This window comes from Episyrphus balteatus, chromosome 3 (assembly GCF_945859705.1).
Source record: "Episyrphus balteatus chromosome 3, idEpiBalt1.1, whole genome shotgun sequence".
Lineage (NCBI taxonomy): Eukaryota > Metazoa > Arthropoda > Insecta > Diptera > Syrphidae > Episyrphus > Episyrphus balteatus.
In genome coordinates this window covers 13,737,598-13,765,064 of record NC_079136.1, presented here as the reverse complement: position 1 = coordinate 13,765,064, position 27,467 = coordinate 13,737,598, and the positions used below count along the sequence as shown (strand labels likewise).

The 27,467-nt window shown below is 30.1% G+C and overlaps 1 protein-coding gene across 1 annotated transcript; it reads right to left on the bottom strand.

Annotated features, from left to right (window-relative positions):
• Positions 1–407: 407 nt before the first annotated feature.
• On the bottom strand, positions 408–26,944 carry LOC129915911 (uncharacterized). The gene is made up of 3 exons (XM_055995615.1): positions 26,471–26,944; positions 1,528–1,791; positions 408–1,466 (listed from the first exon to the last, which is right to left on the bottom strand). Exons 1-3 carry the CDS (start codon positions 26,480–26,482, stop codon positions 687–689), a joined length of 1,056 nt encoding a protein of 351 aa, XP_055851590.1. The 5' UTR covers positions 26,483–26,944; the 3' UTR covers positions 408–686.
• Between the last annotated feature and the right edge of the window lie 523 nt (positions 26,945–27,467).

Genomic DNA, 27,467 nt, shown 5'->3' with positions numbered 1-27,467 from the left:
TTTTCAGAAATTCAAATTTCTGCGGTTTGTCCACCTCGAGTTCCTTACGTTTACCAAAAATCGTTGTTTGTCCACCCGCTACATTTAGGAGATATTCAAAAAACAAATTTTGTACTGAAAAATTCAAAGCCCCCTATAAAATCCCCAAAAATTATTTCTTATCAAAAATTCAAATTTCTGTCGTTTTAAAAAAGTAATTTTTGGGATTTTATGGGACTTTGAAATTTTTAGTACAAAATTTGTTTTTTGAATATCCCCTTAACCTAGGGTGGACAAACAACGATTTTTAGTATACGTAAAGAACAATTCTTGTTCACTTCCGAAGTCCTAGTCGAAGATTTTGTGTACTTAATGTACTTAAACTACTTTTTATGATAAGAAAAAACGTTTAAACTCAAGTTACAAAATATTTTTAAATTCTTTAATTATTAAAGTTAGAAAAAATAAAGCACAATTGTTTTGTTGTTGGTAAAAAATAAAAATAAACTAAATATAGGAATAAGTTAATCGATTTATCGAGCATAATTAAAAATGACACAAAAAACACATCCTGTCTGTTATTTCGACAAACAAGTATGATTTCATGCTAAAATTTCAAACTTATATTAGAGTTTTTTTTCTTTTTTATACAATAATACATTTTGGATAATAACTTAAAATTCTATTTTTAATATCTAAAATCTAATTTAAGCCTTATTCGCTGAATTAGCTCCAGATGGTATTGGTGGTGGTGGAACATCTGGAACTTCAGCATTTTTATTTGGTGAACCATTCTTTATACTTTCCAATGGAACTTGTGGTGCTGGTTCAGGTTCTGATGGGGCAGGTGTTGGTGCAGGCGTGGGTGCAGGTGTTGTTGCTGGTGGTGGTGGTGGAGTGGGCTGTGGAGGAATTACTGGTGCTTTACTTGGTGGTGGTGGTTGAGTTGGGGGCGCTGGTGTTGCTTTGGGAGGTGCAGCAATGCCAAAACTATTACTTGGGAAATAATCATATGGAGGTAGAAAGTGTTCATGGAAACGATTGTATGGTTCATAGAGGGGAGGGAAATTTTGATATGGATAAGGTGAAAAGTTCAATGGCAGAGGTTGACGATTTCTTTGAGGATAGGGTTGCAATGGAACTAGACTTGGTGGCAAACCATATTCATTGAGGGGAATTGGAAGTTTTTCACTTGGTTGAATTTGTTGAGGTTTTGGTTCTTGGATTGGAATTGGAGCTGATTCTAGACCGGGTGCTGATGGTGGAGGAATGACTTCGTTTTGGCTTTGAGGTTCCAGTTCGGGTCCAGATGGTGGACCTGTTGGAGGAAGTTCTGGTGAGGGACCGGATGGTGGAAGGGATGGTGATGGGCCAGATGGGGGTAGTTCGTGTTCTTCTGGAGGTGGATATTGCTGGGGATATTGCTGAGGAAATTGTGCTTGAGGAGGTTGGAAGCGAGGACCTGGTGGTTGGAATGGATAAGGAAGCTGTAAGAAAATTAAGAATACGTTAAATCTGATTGATATTCTTGTTAAGATGACTTCTTACCTGGCTTCTCGGTGTTAATCCTGGTACTAGAGGTGGTGGGAATCTTAATAGGGAGTTACTGTAGAGTCCATAGGGATTATAGGGTCCGTAGGGGTAGCTAGCAATTCCAGTTTCATGAATCGTTGGCTGAATCACCGGATAAGCTCTGCTTGATGTGAGATTTTCATCGGTGGTTATAAGAGCATTGTAGACTTTTGGTGTTCGTCTCAGGGCAGCTCCACAACTTGAGTAACAATTCACAACAATGAAAAGGACAACCAGTACCTAGAAAAAGAGAAAAAAAAACATGAATTAATACGTTAAAGAGAATCAGACGATTAATTTGTTTTAATTTTTGGATCTTAAAATTTTTAAAAGGGGAGGCGAAATTGGGACAAGAGTTTACCAAACATCATGATTTATTTTTAAAGTGCATTTTCGAGTTGATACTCTTACTGTAGAACACTGAAAATCACTCAAAATATGTATGTATGTATGGTTAAATATTCGATTTCAGAATAAAAATTGGAAAAGTTGTTTTTTTAGTTTTTTGAAAAAAAGTTTCCAAAGTGATATCTTTAAAAATAAAAATTTTAGGACCTCAATTAGAACACTTTTTTAAAGTTAAAAAAAATATAAATACTTAAAAAATCGAAAAAGGGGGGTTAGAATTTTTTTGTTTTTGGTTCCTAACCTTCGAAATATTGAACTTAGAGGTCAAAAACGGTTTTTTGGCTCTAAAACCTCCATTTTTGAAAATTTTTCAAAAAAATTTGGGACATTCCGTAACAAATCGAGAACAAACTGGAATAACCTTCAAAAATAACACTTTCAAAAAAGGGGGCTAACTTCACACCCTCATAAATGGACTAAAAATGGAAAAATGTGAAGACAACATTGGATTTAAATCCCATAAAAGTCTGGAAATACCTCAAACCTCCAACTCTCAATAATTTATTGAACATTTTTATTGGAATCGTTTCAGACAGTTAGCCCTATATGTAACCCTGGTTTGTATACCTGATTTGAGAATGTATAGATCAAAAGAATGGTAAAAATTTGTTGACATTCTGACCACCTTAGTTGGCTTATTTGCTGCACGACTTAGTCATGGCATTTGAATATTAATCATGCGTAAAGGTTGCCTGGGTACTGTTGTCCCACAATAAAAGGGAGAGGAAAGAGGTTTGCCGCACATGCTAGACTTCTAGACATATTGAAATGCATCAGGAACTATTTATGCATAACTTATAGACATGCAATAGCTCACTCAAAAAACTGATGTAAGTGCCAAATGGAAAGTGACAGGCTGTAAGTCAGCCTTTTCTGTTCTGTTCTTTTTCTTGATTGTTCTTTCAGATACTATAACTGACGAAGTTATGCAACGTTGAGTTTGCGCTAAGTAGAAGTGGCAGTAATGGACATAGGTATGGTCTCTATCTAATGGTTAATAAAACTTTGGCAAACAAATTTTATTATGACTATAGTTAACTTTGCTTAGAGGTATTATATTGTTATTTTGTTGTGTGAATGAAAATGTGCCTTAACGAGTTGTAATTGTTGTATGTTCAATTTAATTTAGTACAAGGTTGAAGTGGCAATATTATATATGAGACACAAAGCAGAACATTTTGCCGCAAGCTATAGCAAGTATTATAGCCGTCACTTAGGCATGGCGCAAATGATATTAAATGTGCATTTAGATAGGTATATAAAAACTATAAAAGTATTGTTTATGTTACCCTGACCATAGAAGTTCAAAATATTTGTTAAAAAAAAGAAATATCTATACAAATACAATAAAAAAGCAATAACTGGATAATAATGGGACTAATGTTAGCCATAATATTAATATTATTAGGAAATTGCTTGAAGTTAACGCATAAATATACAGGGTGTCCCACAGTCACCGCCCCAAATGAAAACCATAGATTCCTGAGGTCATTTTAAGTCGAAAAACTTAAGAGGCAATTTTCTCGTTTTCGTTTTTATGATTTTTGCTCTCTTGTCCTCTAACTGGCCTTATCTTTGCCAAACTACGTTTGATTTGAAAGATTTTTTTTACCAATCAATCACGAATTTATTACAGTTTAAGTTTGTCTCAAAACTTTTTTTTCTGCGGATAACCGTTTCTCCGCCATTTTGCATCAAACACAATTTTCTTCGTTTTTTAAGTTCTTGTTTACACTTTCATATCGATTAAGTAAAAAAAACACGTTAATAAGTATTAATTTTGTGTGCTTTTTATTAAAGCCCAGTTTATTTCCATAAAAAAAAAAAAAGTTTTATTTCATAAAAAAGGCTACTGAAAGTAATAAAAAAAAAAAAAATAAACAAACTGAGTGAATAAAAAAAAATTATTTTTAAATAAAAAAATAATTTAAATGAATTAAAACTTTTTCTGAGCTTTGTCTATTTGTTCTTTTCTTAACCACAATAGCTCAGAAAAAGTTTTTAATTCATTTAAATTAATTTTTTATTTAAAAATTATTTTTTTTTTATTCACTCAGTTTGTTTATTTTTTTTTTATTACTATATCGTCGGTATCCTGCAAAAACATCTCAAGTCACATTTTTATGTTTCTGAGTTATTGAAGATTTAAAGTTTATGGCGGCTGGAAAAATCACTAAGCAGTTTCGATTTGAAAATTGTAATTAAAATCTGATAGTAAAAGTATTTATAAATAAGATGAAACCAAAAAATTTAACTCAATTCAATTTATTCAACTTTTTTTTATACAAAAATTAAATGAATCTTGGACATAGGTCTTTTTTGTATTAAAAAAAAGGTTTAAAGGGACATGGGTTTTTTATGAACATTTTTTTTGTTTTTTTTTTTTATGTATTAATCTTGGTCTGATTCCGAATCCTCATTTATATCGGGCTCTGGGGCCTTATTTTTGGTGATTTTGCTTGTTTTTAAGTTTTTGTACCCCTAATAAAAAAAATTAAATAGATCAGTTCTAGTATTGGTCATATGTATGGAGCATGAGTTTACATCAGACGTTAGTTAACCCTATAAAATTGTCAAACGGACACAAAAATCGACGGGAACGGAAGAAGACTTAAGGACTTACATTATTGAATAGAATAACTAAGAGTGACTTTTATGGTCATTCTGCATTCATTAGAGGTACGTCCTGTTCAACTTTTGGTTACAGCCTCGTGTCAGGGATATAGTACGTCTATCTCCAAAGAAAAAGCACGTCAGTCACGTACGTCAGTCAACCCTCTTATCTTATCCGTATTAATCAGACATTTCACTGGACATATCATCATAGGACAACTCATCATAAGCAGCCCATTATGAGAAATGTCATCACTAGTTTCGATTGGAACAAATTTATTCCAAGTAGATTTAAAACCCTATAATAGGTCCCGTAAGCATCAACCATCTCAACACGAAATGTGGGCAGATATCCAAGTGGCATGCATTTAAAAAAAGTGACGAAAATGCCTCTAGTAATTAAGGCATATCAATGGGTACTATATTTAAAATCTTTTCCGAAGTCACACATGATCGATTCTCAAACTTGACACAGTAAAATTAATTATTCAGCGAGTACTAAGCAAAGCAGGGTTCAAGAAAGAGTATTCTACTTTTGATCATATTTTTTCTCTAACTTGCATCGCCAGATATTAGGTTTGTTTGGGTTCTTTTTGGACAAAAATATGAAACCTGTCAAATTTTAAGGAGTGGGGATGAAAACCTCTCAGAGAAAGAAATTGTGCAAAAGTACCCAAACGCTTTTCGCACAAAATTTTCTGCTCCTTTTTCTATAACAACAAAAATGTAAACAACAACACAAATTGAAAAAAAAAAAAAATAAAGACGAAAAATATCAAAACATTTTGTTTTTTTTACAAACAGTTTTTTTATTCATTTTTTTCATAAATCATTTATACAATAACGCACTAAACCATTAAAAGACAATAAATAAAAATAAAAACACAAAACATAGCCACATCGCCATGTCTGTACTTTGTTTTGTTCATTAAAAAATGTAAACACAAATTGAAAAAAAAAAAAACAGGAAACGAAAAATATTAAAAACACTTCGTATTGTTTTTGAAACACTTTTTTTATTATTTTGTTCATAATATATTAATTTGTTTTGAGTATTACACCACTAAAACGAAATAAATAAAAAAAAAAAAACAAGAAAAAAGCCAAACCGCCATGTTTGTTGTTTGTTTTGTTTATGTTGTGCGATATAAGAAAAAATAAAGAAAAATAGAGATAGCACTACCTTTGAAAGATTTCAGATTTTTGTCCGAAGAAATTTTTTAGACAGAAATTCGCAAGAAGGGGACATTTTTTTCTCTCTCGCGGCCATATTTTTTGTGAAAAAAAAAATGTTGAAAAAAGTAGAAATATTTCTGTTTAAGGCAATACTCAAACAGACCTCTTATTTGGACAAGGGAAAGAAATTATACGCATTTTTTGTCAAATTTAAAGTGGCTTTCGAATCAATCGAAAGAAAACGCTCATTTTTATAAATTAAGCTGCTTTGGAATCTCCACAAAAATGCCTACAGTCACCGGAGGATAAAACTGGTTTCAAACATCGACTGGAATTAAACAATTATGAAACTCTCGTTTCAAAAACACCTGCACGAATCGAAAAAAGCCATCAACTGTAACTGGAAGGGAGTGCTTCCAAAGAAATTAATCGTTATATTTAAAAGTGGTGCTCACATTTTGTATGTTTTTCAAAATAATAATTTATTCAATCAAAAACAACAATTCAACGGATTTTTATGTACAAATACAAAAATATAGAAACTAACTTATCTACTGACTGGTTAGTTTAAAATTCAACTTACATGCAGCAAAATGATAGGTTAAAAACAACGTGAAACTAGTGTTAAATTAACAGAGGGAGATTGTTAATGTAGCACCTGCAATCTAACCCGGTTAAAATTACACTAATCGACTCGGTTATTCAAAATTGTTTAATCTTATCCACTTTCTCGGCTAAATTTTACTAATTTCTCAAATTTTAGCCGAGTTTCTTGATCAATATAAACAAGTTGATCGGTTAAAAAATCCTTCCAAAATGGTAATTTTTAACAATTTAACTTAGCAACGACCAACGAGAACTACGTAGTTTTAGACCAAGACTACATTATTTTTAACACATTTTTTTTTAAACCCACCGAAAAAACCTCTCGATATGTCCATTATTTTTCTGCGTGTACTTTGATGTAGAATACGCTGCCATTTCCACAGTCAACCGCCTTTATCAAAATGTGTGGGAAAACGACAGTACCTTGTGTTTCTCATATAAATACAATACAGACAGCCAGATTGTCTGCTGATACGCCTTGAAAACATGCAATTTTTGGTTTGCACGATTCTTCGACTTTCTTTGTCAAAATTATAAAATTTACTATGCAATTTATTGTTATCTTGTTTAAAATTTAAAATATGCCTCGAGAGTGTTTTGTGTACTCTTTATTCGTTTAAGAAACGTCAATAAAGATAAACAGATTTGCTTTGTATAATAAAAATAATCTCTTAATAGCACAAATATATTCAAATTAACTTTAATTTTATTCCAATAAATTTTTTCTTGCATTTTTCGTAATATTTGATATCCGGACAAACCTGTGTCAATTTCCTCTTATAATTTGCCACTCTTACATCTTACAAAAAAAAAAAAAACATGCAAACAAATCGAAAAGCCTTGACATTATTCCACTTCATTGCACCTGTTCCTTGATTTGATGTAAAGATAACTTAACACCCAAGAAAAATAAAAAATTAGCTAACTCATAAATCTACCAACTATCTAGTGTCTATTGAAAAATTGCAACTTCAACGAATATAGATTGATACAAATGTGAATGGAGTACCATTTTTTTACTTGTTTTTATTTGACTAGCTTCCAAGAAACTTAAAGTTGTTTGAGTAGTAGAGTAGCTAAATCAACCGACAAAATAATGAACTCTATCAAATGTTTATTCAAGTTTTTCTAGATTTTCATTTCAGTTGCAACAATTTAAAGTGCATTTCATATTGGTTGTCATGAATCATTGATACCAATATGTGGAACTACCTATTTCTTGTAGAAAAAACACGATCTGCTCATTTGGATGTCGCCTTCAAGATTGCAAATGATACAATGTAACATAATTAAAGTAGAAATGTAAAACCATATCAAAAAGCTTGGTGATTGATGGAAAATTCATCACGCATTCACCTTTCATTCATGATGAAAAAGTCGTCTTCCTGATTCAAGTTGAAGGATCACTTTCTCAGTTTTTATCAAAAATTTCGGTCTTAATAGCTTTCATTATATCATTCCTGATAAAAAAGAATCTAGTTTTCTTGATGAATTCGCCGGTACATCTAGTTCGCTGTGAAATTAAGCGACAACCTACAATTCCGCATTCGAAATCTTCTGGGAATAAAATAAAATATCATTATCACTTCTTCTATTCTCACAAAAACCAATCCGATCAGATACAACACCATGACAGATGACAGTAAGTGAAAATAATTTGTAGGTTACTTTTTGTTTTATGTATCCAAACGTGATGAGAGTTGTTGTCTACAGCAGAGTTTTCTGCATTCTAAATTTCGCTTGGAAAAGGCATCAAGAGTTCTCCTAATGATGGTAATAGCGTCATTAAGCGTGTACTCTTTACACAGATTCTTACACGTTATCACGTTGTACCTAGTCTCGATTTGAAATGAAATTATACCCATCTCAGGCAGACAAGATCAGTAAAAAGTGACTGGCGCTGAAAGTAGTAAGACACCGACATAATGGGTACTACTGATGGGAAGAAGCAGGGGCGGATTTTCTTCTTTTTTTAATAATAATTCTTTTCCGACTTTTGAATCAGGGTGATAATTTACTTAACACTTATCTATATAACTAACCCAGCGATTACATCGAATTTTTATAGTGTGGATCTACAAATGCTAAAAGGCACGAGTACGAAGAGTACGGCATTTTTGAAAAAATGCTATCATCTTAGTTTTGAGTCTGACTTTACAAAACTTGATCGAATTTGATGGAATTTTCATAACACATACTTTAAAAAAGGCGTCAAATTTGATGAAACAGAGAGTTGTGTTTGTCAAAAAAGTTATAGACAAATATAGGGAGTAACTTTTCAATAGAGGGTATATTAAAATTTCATTTTTAAAAGAATAAGTAGGAAGGATTTGCAGATTTATTCTCCATGTCATTATAAATGAAGGGTCCAGGGAAAAAACGGCACATGTCCACTTTTTGTCAGAAATAAACTAATGATGAGGTCTTGTAGTATTAACTGAGCACTGATGGCATCCATACTTTTATAAAACAAATTTAAGCCTTGCTTAAAAAATAAATAAATAGTGTGCTTTTAGTACTTAAGTTGTATGGAGAACACATTTTTAAAATGCGTTTTTCTCGAAATGAGTTGGAGTGGACTTGTGCTGTTTTTCCCCCGGACCCTTCAAATACTTATATCTAAAAATAAAAAAAGAACGGGGATTGGAAATCTAATTGTCTTATATTAATTTTCCCATGCAAAACTTTTGCAACGTCCAAATTTACATAAAATGTACATTTGTTTTAGTAAAATATTAAAAATGCAAGCTTTTGGTTTAGTGATTAATAAAATTATAAATGCAAAATTTTTTTTGAAAAATTGTATATGTATGTATGGAATAACTGGAGCACTGATGGCATCCATACTTTTATAAAACAAATTTAAGCCTTGCTTAAAAAATAAATAAATAGTGTGCTTTTAGTACTTAAGTTGTATGGAGAACACATTTTTAAAATGCGTTTTTCTCGAAATGAGTTGGAGTGGACTTGTGCTGTTTTTCCCCCGGACCCTTCAAATACTTATATCTAAAAATAAAAAAAGAACGGGGATTGGAAATCGAATTGTCTTATATTAATTTTCCCATGCAAAACTTTTGCAACGTCCAAATTTACATAAAATGTACATTTGTTTTAGTAAAATATTAAAAATGCAAGCTTTTGGTTTAGTGATTAATAAAATTATAAATGCAAAATTTTTTTTGAAAAATTGTATATGTATGTATGGAATAACTGACCACAAGTTTGGAATAAAATCGTTTAAGCCTGTTTTAGCACAAGTCTAGGGACAAGTACTATTAGTATAGGCATGAAATCACATTAGTATCACATGAAATAAAGCAAACGATACAACGTGGAAAAGCCGAAACAAAAACCACGTTCAGATTTGTTTATTCTTTCCGATAATAAAACTTTCCGTTTAAACAAATAAGTCTTTCCAATAGCAAACCTTTCCGTCTGAACCCGTCCGCTTTCGTATCAAGACTAAAAAATTAACAATTAATCGTTTTTCTCCAAAAAGAAGAGAAAAAATGTAGAACGTAGAACGAGAGCACATATAGTAGCTCCGTTCAACTATCAAAAAACATCGAACGAGAGTTGATAAACTCTCTGTTAGATACAAAGCCGTTAAAAATTTATCCGCAAGTTTGCAAAATATATGTATGTATATAACAATTTAAGCATAAAAAGAGAACGATAAAGCCACTATCCGTGTCATGCCACCAGGTTAAGGTTGTGGAAAGTGCACAGATATTATTCTTAAACAAGATGTTTATCGTACTCAACCAACTCTACTATTAGCGGATTTACTCGGTACTAACGATAAAAAACACCAAGTAAAAAAAGATCGAAGTTGAAAGTTATGGTGTCAGGGTTCCAATGTGGTCTAAAGGATTTTTATGTGCTGAGTCCGATGCCAAAATTTCATTTGTGTGTCCCGTTTTTTAAAATAATAAATAACAATAAAACGCCGTAATTGACGTCGAATGTTATCGCCATTAATTTTTGTTTCTAAAATTATTTATGCAATTTTAAAAAAGTCATATTTTATCGTTTTAAATATACATAATGTATTTTTTTTTTAATACATTTTGTTCTCAAAGATATTGGAAATTGAAATTTTTGATATGTATATTTTCAAATCTTACTTGATACAATTGAGTGAGATCGATACAATTGGCAGCATCTATTTTGGTTCAATCGAAGGTTTTCCATAGAAAATGCTCCATTGATCCAAAACAGGTGCTGCCACATACCTACTATATAATTGGATGAAAACATAAGGTGTGTTTTTTCGTTTATCTATATAGATTTTGTGCAAAAAAACGACATCGAGATATTTGAAATCAAAACAATTTACGTGTTAAAAACAACAAAAAACTTTATCTGTACCTATAGATTTTTGAAAAATCCAGAAAATTATCCAGATTTTACTTTCTCTCGATAAAAACAGTAGTTCCAAATTAGTTTAATTGTTGTGTTCATACAGAAATATTTGAAAATATTAACAAAAAAAAAGCCGAGAAAATGAGGTTTCAAAAAAGCTCTAAATAGAAAAAAAGCAAAAATTTGTTTGACATAGTTGTATTGAAATGTTAATATTTCGAGATATACTCAATTCACTTTTCAGATAAAAGTCTTAAACGGATCCTGATAAGATTGTTGAACAAATATATACATAAAACTACCATAGTTTTTTTTTTTCGAAAAGTTAGAAACAAAAATAAAAAAGTTTCCACGTTTGATTTTGAAAAAAAATTCAATATTGCTACCTTCAAACGCTTATAACACAAGAACGACGCAACCAATTTGATGGTTATGATTTTTGGTTTCTTGTGAAAAAAAATTTTTTTGAATCCAACATGGATGCCATACAAATGGTTTTGCTTTTTTTTGTGAAAATTTTTTTTGCATCCAAGATGGCTTCCCACTACGGAGTTAAAAAAAAAAAAAACACAAAAGCAACATTTTTGACAGACAGCTGCCAAAGTGTATGTACAGTGGTGCCAAATGTGATTTCAAAAATTCCGATGTCGTGTTTGTGCACAAAATCTATAGAAATAAACAAAAAAACAAACCTATTAAATAGAATTTCATTGAAAATTAGCTCAAAACCTAGACGTTTGTTTTGGTTTTTGTCGACCAGTGTTATCAACCTGAAATAGAATAGTTTTTTTTTATAAAATCTTACTCCAACAGTTTTACTTTATTGCGCAGAGTTTTGAATGATGATCTGAAAAGATCAGTTTGATACTAAATGTTTTATATTTTTTAATCCAAGCAAGCTTTGCAGCTTTAAACCCTCAATTTTTTCATAAGAAGAAATTCTCTCGTCATCAATTCGTTGTTTCCAATGTCAGTTCAGTTAAGTGTTCGGTTGAAATGAAACTCAACCCGAACCGGAATTCAGGTATGTGGGAGAATTTTAACAAAACTCATATGTTTGTACATAATTCAAAAAAAGTCAAATAGTTGATACATGGGGTAAAATGGCTGAAAATATTCGATATTGTTCAAATAGTCAAAATAAGTAATTTTTTTCCACGTGCTCTAAATTAAAGTTTACTAATTTTGTGCTGGTATTTTATTCAAAACACTACCCATTTTTTTAGCTTCTATACTTTTTTTGAGATGGCAAGGAAAAAATCAATGTGTGTCTGAGCTCTAAGAGCTTGACTTGGATGACTGGAGGCAGAATGCTAGTTATTGCGAACAAAGTAAAGCTATTGTGACTTAGCTTTAAGGCCCTGCTATTATCGATCGGAAGTGAGGGTGAAAGATTATGATCATCAGGCAGTCTGACATTTTGAGTTTCTAACTATGTACATAAGAGAAGGACAATAAGTTTTTTGAATTAATAAATTAAAATCCCAAAGAATTTTGTTATTGGGTAGACCGTACAATTTCGTGTCATCCTTTTAAAAAAAGGCCCTCATCACTATTATCAAATCCAGCCATGTAAACACAATTACAGAATTGCATCAAGATGGTTCAAATGGCCAACAAATTAGAAGATACTCCTTGGGATCATGTTCATGATTCTTGTTGCAATTATCCACTTAATAAAGCATTTCCCACAGTGTTCAGTGATTCTTTTCTCTCTCCCAGCCATCGCACCATCATCATCAGCCAAGTATCGCATCATGTCTTGTGTTGGCCTGAATGCCTAAATGTCTGAGCCAATCATTAGTCAGACCAACTCCAACAACAACTGTATGGCATTTGGAAGCGGATTCTGTATATGAAATAAATAGGATTTGTCTTTAACTCGCCATACCATTCAAGCGTTAGGTCACATTTTGTAGAGATTGATCAAAGATTTTATGCGCGCATTTACTACATTTTTCTTCTTCTGGTGAGGTTTTCTCCTTGACGATGCTAGAGTGTACCTCGATTTTTATGAGGAACTAGTCTTTTGTTTTTTTTTTTTTTTTTTGTTTTGCGGCTAACAGTTATGCAAGGCATTTGTTTTTTTGCTTGATTTTTAAGATGATCTTTATGGTTCTATGTTTAGGCCTTTACTGTTTCATTATCGCTTCTTGTTAACTAGGACATTTAGCCTAAAGAAATGGGGGTCAAATGCATCAAATCTCTTTTGCTACCGCCAAACCTTCTTAATGATCTTGCAAAACCTAATGATTTTGTGTGTGTTGAGTTTGTAATCATGATCTGGTAATTTTAGTACTTTTTTTTTATTGGATCGTTAAGATGCTGTAGAGATACAGTATATCTTTAAGAACTGTAAAAAATTTGCATTGTGAATTTAATGAGTTGTGTGGATACTTATAATTTTTATAACCAACGTTAACTCGTCATCAGGTATAAACCCGTGATAGGTTACTTAGTATTCACGTGAATATAATTTTGTGTCGTGGTTCTGTGGGATCACGTAGTCGTTTGTTGACGCGCGTTGTCAGTTATAAAGCGGAAGTTATGGTTCAACTGGTTAGGAACAAAAAAAAAAGACTGATCTTGTTTCGATTTCGTTTGGCGGTGCGCTAGTTTTTTTTTTGTCTTTCATACAAAGCCTTTCAGCTATAAAGTTTATTTGTTGATATTTTCTTCGGCTTATAGTTTTTTTTATTCATGTTAGAATTCTGGTTACGTAAAAACTTGTGTGGGGTGGGGTCCCCGTGGGGTGCAGCTTTTTTATTCATGTTAAATTAAACCAATTGACGCTCAACAAGGTTTTAAGTTTAAAGTGAGCTCTAGTTCTGTCTTATTGTTATGAATTGGCCTTAGGTGACAAAATTGATATTGAATTGCGATATAATTACTTATATATTGACATATTGATTTATTTTGTAGATAATTTAAAAAAAAGTAATATTCACACCAAATTGAATTAATAATCATATTTTGATTGATTACTGTGAATTAATTAATGCTCCTTGAAAGTAGTTGTCCAAATAGGTTAATGGAAACAAATTGGATTAGGGATTTATTATTTAAATTAGTTTTTTAAATAACTATTTTTAGAATTCGTTTAGAGATTAAAAGATAAAATAAAGCCTACTTTGCCCTAGTTTTAAAGGTAACCGAAGTTTTAAGACGCTTGTATAAAATTAATTGGTGAATTTAAAGGCATTGAAATATTTTCTTAGTCAAATTGATAAATAGAACTTTGAATTATTATTTTATCACTTATTTACGTATTACATAATTCCATTTGTATGCTTTTCTTTTGCCTTAGCAACAAATCAGACAAATGTCTAATGAAATGTCAGTGGTTGACAGTATTTTGATTGACATCCTATACAATTAATTGCATTTTTGCATTGTCTAGTTATTCAATTTTTATTCTGTTTAAAGAATAAATAATGCAACAATATAATTAATCTATGCAAAAGTTGTGTATAGCTGCAAGAATGTTTAGTTTGAATATTGTTATTAGTTAGGTATGTGTTATGTGGTTACACCCAGTGCGTGACGGTATGTGATCTGGTTTTATTGTTAAGCTTTTTATCTTTTTTTATTTATGATATTCTGTATTCATGTTAAAAGTCGATTTTATAGTTTATTGAAATTAATGTAATGGTAAAATATTCATTCAACTTTTGATTTTCTTCAGCGTTGTTATGTATTTATGTACTTACAAAGTCAGATTTTATTTATTGATTATGTATTTTTAAATTTTGTTAAATGAATAACTTTTAAAAATCCCCTTATGAAGAAATATTGGTTAAAAAAAACTTCGAAATCAAATGCATTTAAACGTGAAATAATTAACACGGAGCACATTGATACCCTAGCAAGTGCTGATTAATTTGTAGGACAAAACTATTTGTTACCATTTTTTACATTGAGGAATCAAGCTCTTGCTACAAGGCTCTACCAAGAATTTGGTTCCTCTTGAGTATTGAAGAAAAGGTAAACGGCGGTTTTTTTTTTCTTATTGGTTTCCTTAACATCGATATGAATTGTTATGTGGTCTGCCAAACTCCACCGCACGGGATTTTGGTAATAAGCGTTCCGGAATCATTATTTAAGTCAGTTAATGTTCAACGAAAGTCATTTTGTTTAACAGTTTAACGTAAAAAAAAAAATATTTTTGGGTCACTGTGGCGTATGAGTATTTTTTTTTTGAGATGGTGCAAATTATTCTATATTTCAGTTGACCTTTGTTGATGATTCTCTGACCTTTGAAATTTGATATGGGATGCTAAATGGCAAGTTGTGAACAAACAATTGCAGATAAATAATAAGTAGATATATTTGATTTTTTTAAATTTTGGCCTTACCTTGTTGCTTGGAAAAAAGTGTAAAAAATGCTGTTTTTGGTATATTATTTAAAAAGGAACCTCTTTCCCGACGATACAAATAGTAACAGTTTATGGGATAACCGTGCTTTTCTATATGATTAATAGTTTTCGCTCAAAAGAGCTTTGAAATAAAAGTACTTTTTTGTATACAAAAAAAAATCTGAAGCACTATTTAAATTGTTTTTTTTTTTTTTTTTTCAAAACGTGCTGATTTATATAGGATTTTTAACGCTGTTTTTAGCGGAAACCATAAGACGTACTTAAAAACAGAAAGAGCCTTAATTATTAAGCAATTTTTGGAAAATGCTTTTTATCATTGCTAGACTTTTTTCATATTAAAATCGTAGAAACCCGTTTTTGAGAAAAAAGTTTTTTTTCTATTACTGATGTACGTACCTACGAGGGCGGGTCAATAAGTCCCTGAAAATTTACATAAATTAGCTTTTTATTTCAAATCGAAGAATGAGGTTCATAGACGATGTTTTGAATAAGTGCACTAAAATTTTCAGACAGATCAGTCTAATAGTTTTATTGGTACAGCGATTTAAATAAAAACATTCAAATAGTTTTCTCAAAATTAAAAAGTCAGATTTTTGTGTGTCGATCCAACATTATTTTTTGCACAAAATGACCCTCTGTAGGCACACCTCTTTTTTGCGAATTTGGCTTATACTTTTTCATGTCGCTAGAACTTTTCTAGGCCTCACTATTTTATAGAGAATCGTATATGAAATTAATGTAGAATTTTCCGAGGAATTCGAATTTTGTATTCACAATTCCAAAAAATGTATTTTCACCCTTATAAAGACACTTTTTTATGACCACTTTTTATGTTTGTCCTGCCAAATTCGCACCCGTGTGCCTACAGAGGGATAAGCATAACAAAAACCAAGAAAAAGCCCGATTGAAGGTAGTGGATAAAATCAACGGTTTGTCAGTGTCAATGACAAAATTACACAAATTGAGATATGAATTGCTCTATCACCCTGCTTATTCTCCTGATAAGGCCCCTGCCATTACTTCTTATTCCCAAATATAAAAAAATTGCTTGCCGGAAAGAGATTTGGGTTCAATAATGACGTCATACAAGAAACAAGTGAATATATTTAGAGCTTCGAGCAAATGCATTTTTGGGAGGAATAAAAATAGTGGAAACACGCTGGTTGAATACATAGAGCTGAAAAGAGACTATGTTGAAGGCAAAAATACTATTTAGTGTCTAAAAAGTTGTCCATTTGGTTGAATTTTATTTTTCTCGAAGAAAATTTACAAGTTTGAAACCCAAATTTGGATCGAATTGCTTACAAATCACGGTAACATTGTTTATCTTGGTAACGCAGTGGTATTTAAAGTTTTAAAGCTGATTTTTTGTAATAAACTATTGAGAATACCTATTTAATTGAAATTAATTTTTCTGTGATTTACCTTCATAGGAGACTTACGTTGTTTCTATAGTTTCAAATAGCAATATCAGAGAGCTTAATTATGTGATTTTACAAATAAAACTGAAATTTGCAGTAAACTAACGCAGTTGTTTGGTTTTGATCACTTTGTGTTTTAAATGTCATAAATATAGAAATATCATTCAAAACATCGGTGTAAATGTTAGTTTATAATAGATTAAAGTATAAATATTTTATGTCAACTAAAATGACCGTGCTTTCTTTTATTTTTCAGGGACTTACTGAACCTTATGAAGGATAACGTTATTTTTGGTCCCAAAAAGTTAATTCTAAATCTGGAGAAAACATAAGAAAATGTAAGTTAGTTAACACGTTCGTTCAGGCTGAAGTTTCTAATACAGGCAGACAGAAAATATACTGAATGGGGGAACCCTAAAATGAATGCCAAATAACAATTTTTTATATTCCCAACTTAAGTTATCGAGATTTTTTTTTGTCGGTTTATTCGAAGTCCAAAGGTTACATCAAAAGTCCACAAACAATGTAATTAAGCCTTAAAAAAACATGATGCGAAAGAAAATAACAGTGAACATTTACGTCATATTCTTTGGATGATCAAAACTAAGTCTGCATTGAATTTTCAAACATACATATCTGCCAGGAATGAAGGCTCGTTCACTTGTTACACGTCGAAAATACTAAACACGTAATATTCAAAGTATTTATTGAATATCAATACTCATCGTCATCAATGTACTGTACAGTATTAAGTGAAAAGTTCTATCATCATCCAATCTTTAAAATACGTGATCTGTGTACAATTGCCTACTGCACCTTAAATTGTCTATCAATAATAAATCAATAATATTTCAATGACTGTTTACAAAGGTACAGTATATTTAACTTAAAATAAAAAAGTAAACTGAAATATTTCTAATACTATTACTCTCTATTCTTATTTAAATAATAAATTAACCTTAAATATTTCAAAGTACTTTGACGTGGTATAACCAGGCATTAATGTCAATATTTACCATAATAAATAAGAAATAACATTAACGTCTACACTTCTATATCAAAGTTATTTTAATAAAACTACAATTTATTTACATTAATTTCCATTATATCCAATTGAAATTTATTTAACGGAAAGTAAAAGCGAAAAATAAGTCAACCTTGTCGCTTTGCAAACAATAATTTCTTCTCTATTGACCACTACCACGCCCTCAATGTAAATCGATCGAGAATGTACTGCGGCAAAACGATATACATATGCAAATCAATTACCATAAAAAAATGTTGTTAACAACAAGTTAGTTATTTTGTCTACAATATTCCATACATCGCGATCGCAGGCCGGTTCGGTTCGGTATACGACACACGTCGATAGCCGTCAATGTGTCAATAAGTCACATTAAGAGTTGACATTATAACGTACTTGTAGAGCATACGGGTTGGATTGTTGCCAATTGTTGTCATTCAACAAATTTTACCAAAGTTCAATAGCGAATTGCTTTGCCAGTATACGTTAATTGACCTCTTCAATACCAAAAAGTTAATCAACCAGTTTATAATAGTTTGGAAATGAAATTGCATTTGGGGACTTTTGATTTTAGTTGAGCTTTTTGATGTTTTTTTTGAAACTTTTTATGGTCAACGAGTTTTCCATACAATTCAACAATATGTCCCGGATTATAGGTAATTCTTACAACTACCTGCAGGCAATTTGCTAAGCATCAATGAGTCCCGAGAAATAGACAAAAAGTAACCAACTATCGTGGGTCCACAAAAAATTCACAAAAAAATAAACTAGGTCACATAAAGTGCTCAACAAAAGACACTATTAAATTCTCGTTGCGGTTAAAAATTTAAACACAAAGCGCCTGCACAAAGTTAAGGTGCGGACTTGTGGTGCGGGTATAAATATAAGAGTTAATCTGTTAGTCTAGGTTGAGTAGGAGGACCAGTATGAGAGTTGAACTTAAATAAAAATCAGTCTGAATGTTGTTACTTTCACGATCGTTGTTGATCGTTTGATTTTTACTATTATTTGCACTTGACCCGAAAGTGAAAGTACCTACCTTCTCAAGATTGTTGTTACAATTTCTATGGATAAATCGATTTTGTACTGGTATAGTTACAATCAGTTTCATTGATTGTATGGTTTTTGGAAATTGTGAAGAAATTTCCAATCGACTTTTTATTGTTTGATTTTGTTTTAAAGTAAAAGTTCAGCGATTTCAGAGGTTGATACTTGTTTATGTTTTTTGAAAAAATTATTTTTTTTTTTTTGGGGATTGGATAACAATGTTCGTACCAATCGATTTTTTTTAACTTGTACAAAAAACATATTGAAATGATAGGTTGCACTATGAATAAGATTTAACGTCTTCTACTAAACAGCTTTTCGCAAAATAAATCCAGCATATTTAAGATAATCCAACTTCAACTTTAACAAAAAAAAAAAAAATAGAAAAAAACTGCACAAAAAAATGTTACGCATACACCTGGGTGACCTTTTAATGTATTTGATCTTTTGAAAATGTCATTTTCAAACATTGTTAACAACTTCACTGTCCCTATACAAACTTGTAAAATAAAGTTCATAATTTTGTATCAGAAAAACAGGCATTTTCAGTTGTTAATTTATTTGTCGGAAACATAAATGAGGAAGTTGTTACTGTTTTAAAGGTGTTTGATTGAAACCAGTAAGCTACAGAAAAAAATCGATGGAAGATGTTGGAAATGTATAATAATAGAAATACATAAACAAAAATTTCCCAAAGTAGATTTATCATAATTTAAATTGTCCAGATAACATTTTCAATTTTTTTACAAGATCTACATATAGGTAATTAAACTATATGGATAGCTTAATGGCGTTAATGTGGGTCAGTAATTAATTGCATGAACTTTGTAAGAATAATTTTTTAATTTTTCACTGGCTTGTTAAATATTTAGCAGAGGGGACTTACATATTTGCAAAGTTATAAATAATAAATAATTTTTTTTTTTTTAAGGGCAATCAAAAAATCTCTACTACGTATAGCAATGGTTTTGTTGTATTACATTTAGTTTTCAAGCATACAAAATTTTTAATATAATTTATGATTGAAATTTATGATTTAGGTATGTACATAGTACAAGTTATAATTTTTGCATTAGTAATTAATCATAATACTAGATTTAATTTTACGCTTCCAAGAAACCTAAATATTTATATTCAAAATTTGGTTTTTAAATATTTTTCAATTCATAAACAATAGAAAAAAGTACATTTGAGTATTTCTTAAATATATGAAATATTTGACTGGCTCAAAGGTATTTGGTCCTCTCGTTTTTAAAATAAGTAAAATGTTTTTTTTTTTTTATATATATAGAATTAAGAAATAATTTTAACTTAATTTGAACATTAATTATAAAATAAATTTTAAAAACGAATTTAAAGTTGTTTTAAAATTACAAAGACACATTTTAAAAATGATGTTAACCTCAAATAAGGTATGCCATTGGATTTATATAAAAAGTATTTTTTTTTTTCATTTTTTGTGTATTTCTAAAAATTGTGTATTCCATTCTCAAGAAATTACCAATACCAATTGCAGTACTCCTGCAGTACAAGTTTTCAAGAAACCTCAATAATTATAAGATTACTAAAACACTTTTTTATAAAATATTTTGTTGAAATTGGCTAACTCCATTACGAGAAAGTCTTTTGACTTTTTTACAGTCTTTATCATTGATGGTTTTATGAATTCTTAATTCGCCTATACCTAATCATAAATAAAAAACATCGTAAAATAAAAAAAGAAACAACAACCAACTACTAAATTAACAAGAATTTAGCCAATATTATCAGTTGTATCTTGCAGTACTCCTGCAATACTACTATGAGCTCTAAGGTTCTCTTAACTCCTTTTTTGAAAAAAAAAAAAAATAACTAATGAAAACTAGGCACTTTTTTCTTCGAAAAACTTTTTCTTGAAGTTTTATTTCAAAATAAAATATTTTTTTGAGGTGTAGTTTTTTTATGTTCTTTAAAAAGTGAAAAGGATACAATTCACTTCAATGAATTTGAGTATTTAAGACAAAAGGTCCATTAAGAATATAAATGTGCACTTATTGACGTAAGATTTTTAATGAATTTTTAAATACTTTTTTTGTAATCTTTATTAGTTTTGGTTTTTTTTTAAATTATAGCTTCATACGTATACATCAAAAAAGATTGATCCATTATAAAAATTGGTTGTGATGTGTAATTCCAGGAACATACAAAAAGACCAGGGCTATCTGCCGATATTCATGCAAGATTTTAAAAGGGAATTTGCATGTAAGCAATGCCGTCTTTACCATAAGGGCACACGGGGCCCGTGCCCAGGGCCCCCTTTCTCAGGGGGGCCCCGAAGGTAAACTTCTCGCACACTTTTGTTCTCGAAGCATTTTTGTCGGGCAGACCATCTACCAAAAAATTTTAGTTTTTATATGGCAAATACACGGTTAAAAATTCTGGAGTATTTTTCAATACTTTTTGGGTTACATATAAGTCTACACCAGAAATGTATTAGAATTTAATACATGATAAATATTAAAATTTTTTGGTCAATAGAAAATTTATTAAAATTTAATATAGTTTTATTAAAAAATAAAACAGTTTATATTAGAATTTAATACCAAATGTATTAAATTTCAAGTATTACATATTAAAATTTAATCTTATTATATTAATTTCTAATAAGTATTTGATTAAAAGATAATACAAAAATAGTTCAATTCAATACCAAATGTATTTAAAGTCAATAATATGTATTCTTTTCCTAAATTCATTATTGAAAATAAATATTAATCATAACTAATATAATAATGGTGATAATATTGTCTCTATTTTATTTGTTTCACAAACTGTGGCATGTAAAATCTTATTGCCGATCAAAATTCATCTGCAATGTATGCACTTTGCCTCGAAAAAACACAAAGCGCCTTCAAATTAGTACAAATTTACAAATTTTAATTTAATTTTTTTTTAGAAAAGGTACCTCAAACAATGGAATTTTTTGCATTTTTAAAATGGCTGCTGCTGACCACAGTACAAATAAAAACATAACAATTCGCCGGCCAATGTCAGCTACCGTAAATCTTATTTCTTTTATTTACCGACGAAAAACGCACAAAAAACGAAAAACCACGCACACCACTAATTTGTTAACAATTATTCACCATTTTCCGCGAAAAAAACACGAAGAAAATTTGTTATTTTTTAGTTTATAATTTTTTCAAATGATATTTTATAAATTAAAAAAAAAAAAACAAATTTTCTGTTTACTGTGAAATATAAAAATTAAAGGGCGACCTGACAGATTGTTCCCATTTTTGACAAACAAATTGTGACAACGTTCGGAATATATTACCTTATTATGTGTACTGTAGCTGCTGACGTTTGATTAAAATTTAATATTCTCGTACTACAATTTAATACTTTTTATATTAGTTTTTAATAAATTTTTATTATATTTTAATACAATTATATTTAAATGTAATATAATTATATTAAAATGTAGTACAATATAGTCAAATATAATACAAAAATATTAAAATCTAATACAGCGGTATAATAATAATAATAATTTAACTATATGCCTATAAGACCTAAGGTCTTTTAAATGCAACTGCACGGCACTAGTTAGAAGGAATAGAAAGATAGGAAAGAATTTTTGTTGGTACAGTGAATTGAGAATAAGATGATTATTATCTCATATAGTATTAAAATTCAATACAAGATTAGAATTTAACCCACGGAGATTATTTTCTAATAATTTTTGTATTACAAGTAGTATACTTAATACTTTAATATTGAAATTTAATACAAAAGAGATTTAAAATAGTTTTAATATTTTGGAAGTATTAAAATGTAATATTTTTTGTATTGGAAATTGCTTTAATACAAGAGCTGTGTTAAAAAATACTCCAGAATTTTTAACCGTGTATAACTGTTTTCAAAAAGAAAACAAATTATGTGGCGTTGTATGCGGACAAATTTTTAAATCCAAACGACCAAACCCAAATTCAATTTTCAAAAAAAAAATAAGACAGTAACATTTTCAAAAAACAAGAAAAATATCATTTTTTCCACTGTAGGTAAGATTATTTATTATTTATTAATAAAAATAACGAATTCTCATCCATTATCTTTTTCCTTAAATAATAATTTCGTTTGAAGTTTGCAAAACTGTCAAACTTGTAGTGCGTGTTAAAATCAGTGTAAAAATATGTGTAGATTTGCATTAAAAGACGAAAAAAGAATCAATTCGTCGGTAAAAAAACATCAATATTTTTTCCGTTGGAAAACGTTTAAGAAAAAACTTTTGCCGGCTCGTCGATGGTACATCAATGTTTTGGTTCAATGGAAAATGCCATGGTACAATGGTTGGCACCATTTTTGAATTTGAATTGCGAATTGCTCTCGTATTTAACCCTCTACTGCATGAATTAATATTAGCGGACGAAAAAATTAAAAAAATGCTTTACATGGGTTCTTTGGGTTGTTTCAAAACGGTTTACATTAAAAAAATTTGTTTAAATTAGTTTGTTTAAAAAATTTGTTTATAAGCCAAATTTGGCTTCGTATGCATTAAGGAGTAAGAAATTTTATTTATTCAGACTATGTAAAGAATAAAATTAAAAATATCAAAAGATAAATATTTATCATTTAAAAACAAAATAAATTAAAATAAATACATTGCATTACAAAAGGTTAAGAATTAATTCAAATTTTGCTCATTTTAAGACAATGAACCGAGAAAAGTAATTTGTTTTTGTCCGTTATATATATTTTTTCTTGTTCAAATTCATTCCACTGTCGAAGTAAGTCTTGCTCAAACATTTTCACCCACTCCCAGATCTTACAAAAGCTAAAAAGTAATAAAATGATTGAAAAATTTTATAGGTGAGCCCCCCTCCCCCTTAAATTTTTGTGGTTACGCCGCTGGAAAAGGGGTTAACATGAGAAAAATGTCTCTAAAAGCGAAGGGGCTCCATTTCTGAAGTAAAACATAGCTTCCAAGCAAAATAACAATGTAAAGAAACAAAATTTTCCAACAAAAAAATTAAACAGATTGTGTAGATTTACAACCCCTTAATGCATACGAAGCCAAATATGGCTTCCGTACTTTTTACCCTCCCAAGAACAGGCCAATATTTTTTTTACAATAAAAATTGGTTCATAGCATACACAATTAAACAATCGATCAGAAATAAATTTTTAATTCCACTTTACTTTCCAAACAAACGCAGTAATTAACACTTAAAGTATGAATATATTCTACACTTTCGATTTCAATGTACACGACTGATCGACTCACCTGTGATCATAAAATACACCTTTATTTTGGGTCGGACACACGAAAAAAACTATCTCTATGGGTTTTCAGAAACACAAAGAAGAGGATTGTATTTAATCTTTACCATTTTTTTGTAACAGAAAAGAGAAAAGTGCATACAAACAGACAAAACCATATTGGCTTCGTATGCAGTAGAGGGTTAAAGACTGACACATACAATTCATTAAATAACTTTAAAAAGAATTGTTTTTCAAAAAAAAAAAACAAAATTAATTTTTATAATCCAAACATTATTCTATTTTTCTTAATTTTAATGTCAGTATAAACCTTTTTTATGTCAAAATTTTCATTAAAATCGGTTGTGTAGTTTACATTAAGAAATCGGTTCTATGGCAAGTAGGTACCGTTAATAACGGTCCTACTTGCGGCCTTATTTACAGCACTACAATTTTTTTTTGCAATATCTCGAAAACTTTATTTTGGATATATCCAAATATAAAATATAAAATAAAAATACAAAAATATAAGAAAACTGCTCTTGGAAATCACGTACAAATCGTCTGTACTTAGTTTTTAGCAAATCTATCAATCCGTTTGAGCTCTTTTTTTCCAATTCTTCAAACTGAAACTTATAACGGATACAGGGTATAATTATTGGCAGTATAAAAAGTACAATTATTGGCAGTGGCAACGATTGATGTCTCAATGCACGTATTATTGGCACCCCCTGTTAATAATAAAAACATTAGCTACTTTATATGGAACGATATATTGGCACCCCTTTTTAACCATAACCATTGCCTTTAAGCCAACCATTGTACTTATTTTACTTTCCAAAAGGGCCCCAAATTCTTGTGTGCCCAAGGGCCCCAGGCTAGTTAAAGACGGCCCTGCATGTAAGTAAGTTTGTTTATCTTTATTTAGTTTTCATTTCACTTCCTAAATATATACCTATGTATCTGCATATAAATGTTGGTACGAGATGGTCTTTTTGTCTTTGTTTAGACAGGATGGGCTTTTTTGAAAAAAATATTCGTAATTATAAATAAAATGCACGACTGGGGTCGCACGAACTTGCTCTTGCAGTTTAAAACACTTTCATGTTAGTTTACTTGTAGATTTTAAGAGCTGTCTATATAAAATTAAAGAAATGTTGTTGATTTTGGGGAAGAGCCGACATTAAGGGCAAAATTTTGTTAAATGAAAAATAAAAATGTTTTTTTATTTGACTTTTTTTTGAAAAAAAAAATAAAAAAACGGTTTTGTTGCAATTGCTTTGAATATTACGTTTGTAAAGTTTAATCAAAATCGTTTTCGAGTTATTTGGTTTGAATTGAAAAATTTGTATGGGAGGTACACTTTCTAAGTGAGATATAAAAAAAAAAAACAAAAAAAAACCAACTTTCAGAATTCCATAAAAATCATCTGTACCAAATTTGAAGAAAATCCGTCCACCCGTTTAGGCTGTGGAAATGTGTACAGATGGACGAACCACCGCACAGAAGCACGGACGGAATTGCGAGACCCACTTTTTTAGAATTCTCCATCATCGTAATGTTGGTTTTTATTAAAACCTCAAATTTTTTTTTCGACACGAAACCAATACTTGCCCTATAGAGCAAGTAAAAAGTGGAAACACATGCTTACTGAATGATTACAGAAATATATTTTTTTGTTTATTTTTAATGCAAACTGTTTCCAAGCTTTGACAAATAAATGATCGAACTTAGCATATTTCCAACATAATAGAATTCGTGGTCCTTCTCTTTGTTGTAGTTGTTTTCAAATACAAAATAGGAGGTAATCATCATATTCAAAATTTTAAAAATAATCGATTTTTTTCACCCACCCTAATGAGTATGTATACACATTTTTTAAAAGCTGACTTCCATGGGTAGTCTCATAAAGTTTCAATTTAGACGATTTGTGAAAATTAATTTTTAAACATGTCTGAACAGAATATTTTCTATAGTTCAGCCTAAAACTTTTGTGTAGTTCATATAAAAAACCCTTAGATGGAAGCAAATTTATGTTAGAAAATTGTATGAATTGCAAAATGACTAATTCAGTTCAATAATTTTTTTTAAAATTGAAAAAAAAATTATTCCAAACTAAACACTTTTTTAAATTTCACCAGCTTTACAGATTTTCGTAAAATAAAAATAGAAGATGATTTTATTTAATTGCTAACTAAAAACAGAACAAAATGTGAAAAGTAGTAATCTCAGAATGAGTATCACATGCAATTTGTATCAATAAAATAATTTCGAGCATACTAAATAAAAATTAAAAAATTATAGCAAATAGTTAAAAAAATCTAAATGTTTCGTTTATTCTTTTTCTATAGGTGCAATTTTTATATAAAACTTATATTTTTTCGGAAAAAAATCATTTACTTAAAATTTTAAAATTATTATTAACATATTAAATGACCTACTTATTTAATTCTCACACTTCTATCAATTCATTTAACTGATGTTGTAATAAGAATCAAGTTGAATTACATAAACAACGGACATTCCATTTACATAAAATGCCCTTTTAGAACGAGAACAAACTGTCAAATAGCAATTCAATAACAAAAGAAGCGTGATATGAATTTTGAAACGAAATACAACATTTAAATAAAATTATTCACCTTTGCATCCATGATGAAGAAGAAGATTGGTTCACAAAGTTTTACGTAATAAACGATGGTAAAAAATCGTTTATTATTTTTTTTTTTTTGTTTCGATCCGAAACTAAATGCCGCCCGTCGAATAATGCAATTAACAATGCAAACAATGTCTCTTGCAGTTTGCCAATATTGCAGTGAGCTCCTGGTGCACTTTTTTTTGTTTGTTTTTCGTGTCTTTGAACCGCGAAGGTTTTGTTATGGATTTGTCTTGTCTTGTTTAAAAATATACAAGATACACTTAACTTGAGTTTTTATTTTTTTCAGAAACTCTTTTTAATTTTTTTTTTTAATTAAAAAAAAACACAATATTTATGTCATACTTAATTGTGTTTGCAGTTCACGATTATCACCCACAAAACCACAAAAAGTCGAAGGTGATTTATAAATTATTCTTTTACACAAAATAAAAAAATATATAAAATATTTAGGGCAATTGTAAGAACTTATTCACTTTGGGACAAAATTTTGAAAAAAAAGAAAGAAAAAGAATCCAACTGATAAGGCAGTTATCCTATACACCAACCACCTGAAAATCTGAACACACCGAGAGCGATTGAGCAAAATCTAAAGACTCGAAACCTTTTATACCTTTCTCCGGTCTGGTGTCGCACACTCAAGTATAAACCAAGTATCTGGCTTGGCCAGCTGGGAGTCTACCTATAGATACACATAGACGGATGAATCTAACTGCTATGGATAAAGTATCTAACTTGGTTGGAGTTTGAAAAAGTGTGGAAGGGGGTTTACTCTCTTACGGTCTGGGTTAATATTGTATAGTTACTTCTGCTGCTGCTGTGGCCAATGTTGGTGGTAAAATTTGTCTATTACAAAAGATTGTTCCCTATTGTCGGCTGGCGGCTGTAGATTTTAGATCATATTGGGCTTGGCATAGTTCATACCGCGCGGACAGATTTGGCTGGTTTTGGGTTTAGAAAAAGATGAAGAAGAAGTGCAGTCG

Bases quoted from the DNA above. Each gene is read 5' to 3' on its own strand.
- LOC129915911 (XM_055995615.1), bottom strand. The intron at 1,467-1,527 runs GTAAGAAGTCAT...ATTTTCTTACAG, and splicing joins GATTAACACCGAGAAGCCAG to CTTCCTTATCCATTCCAACC.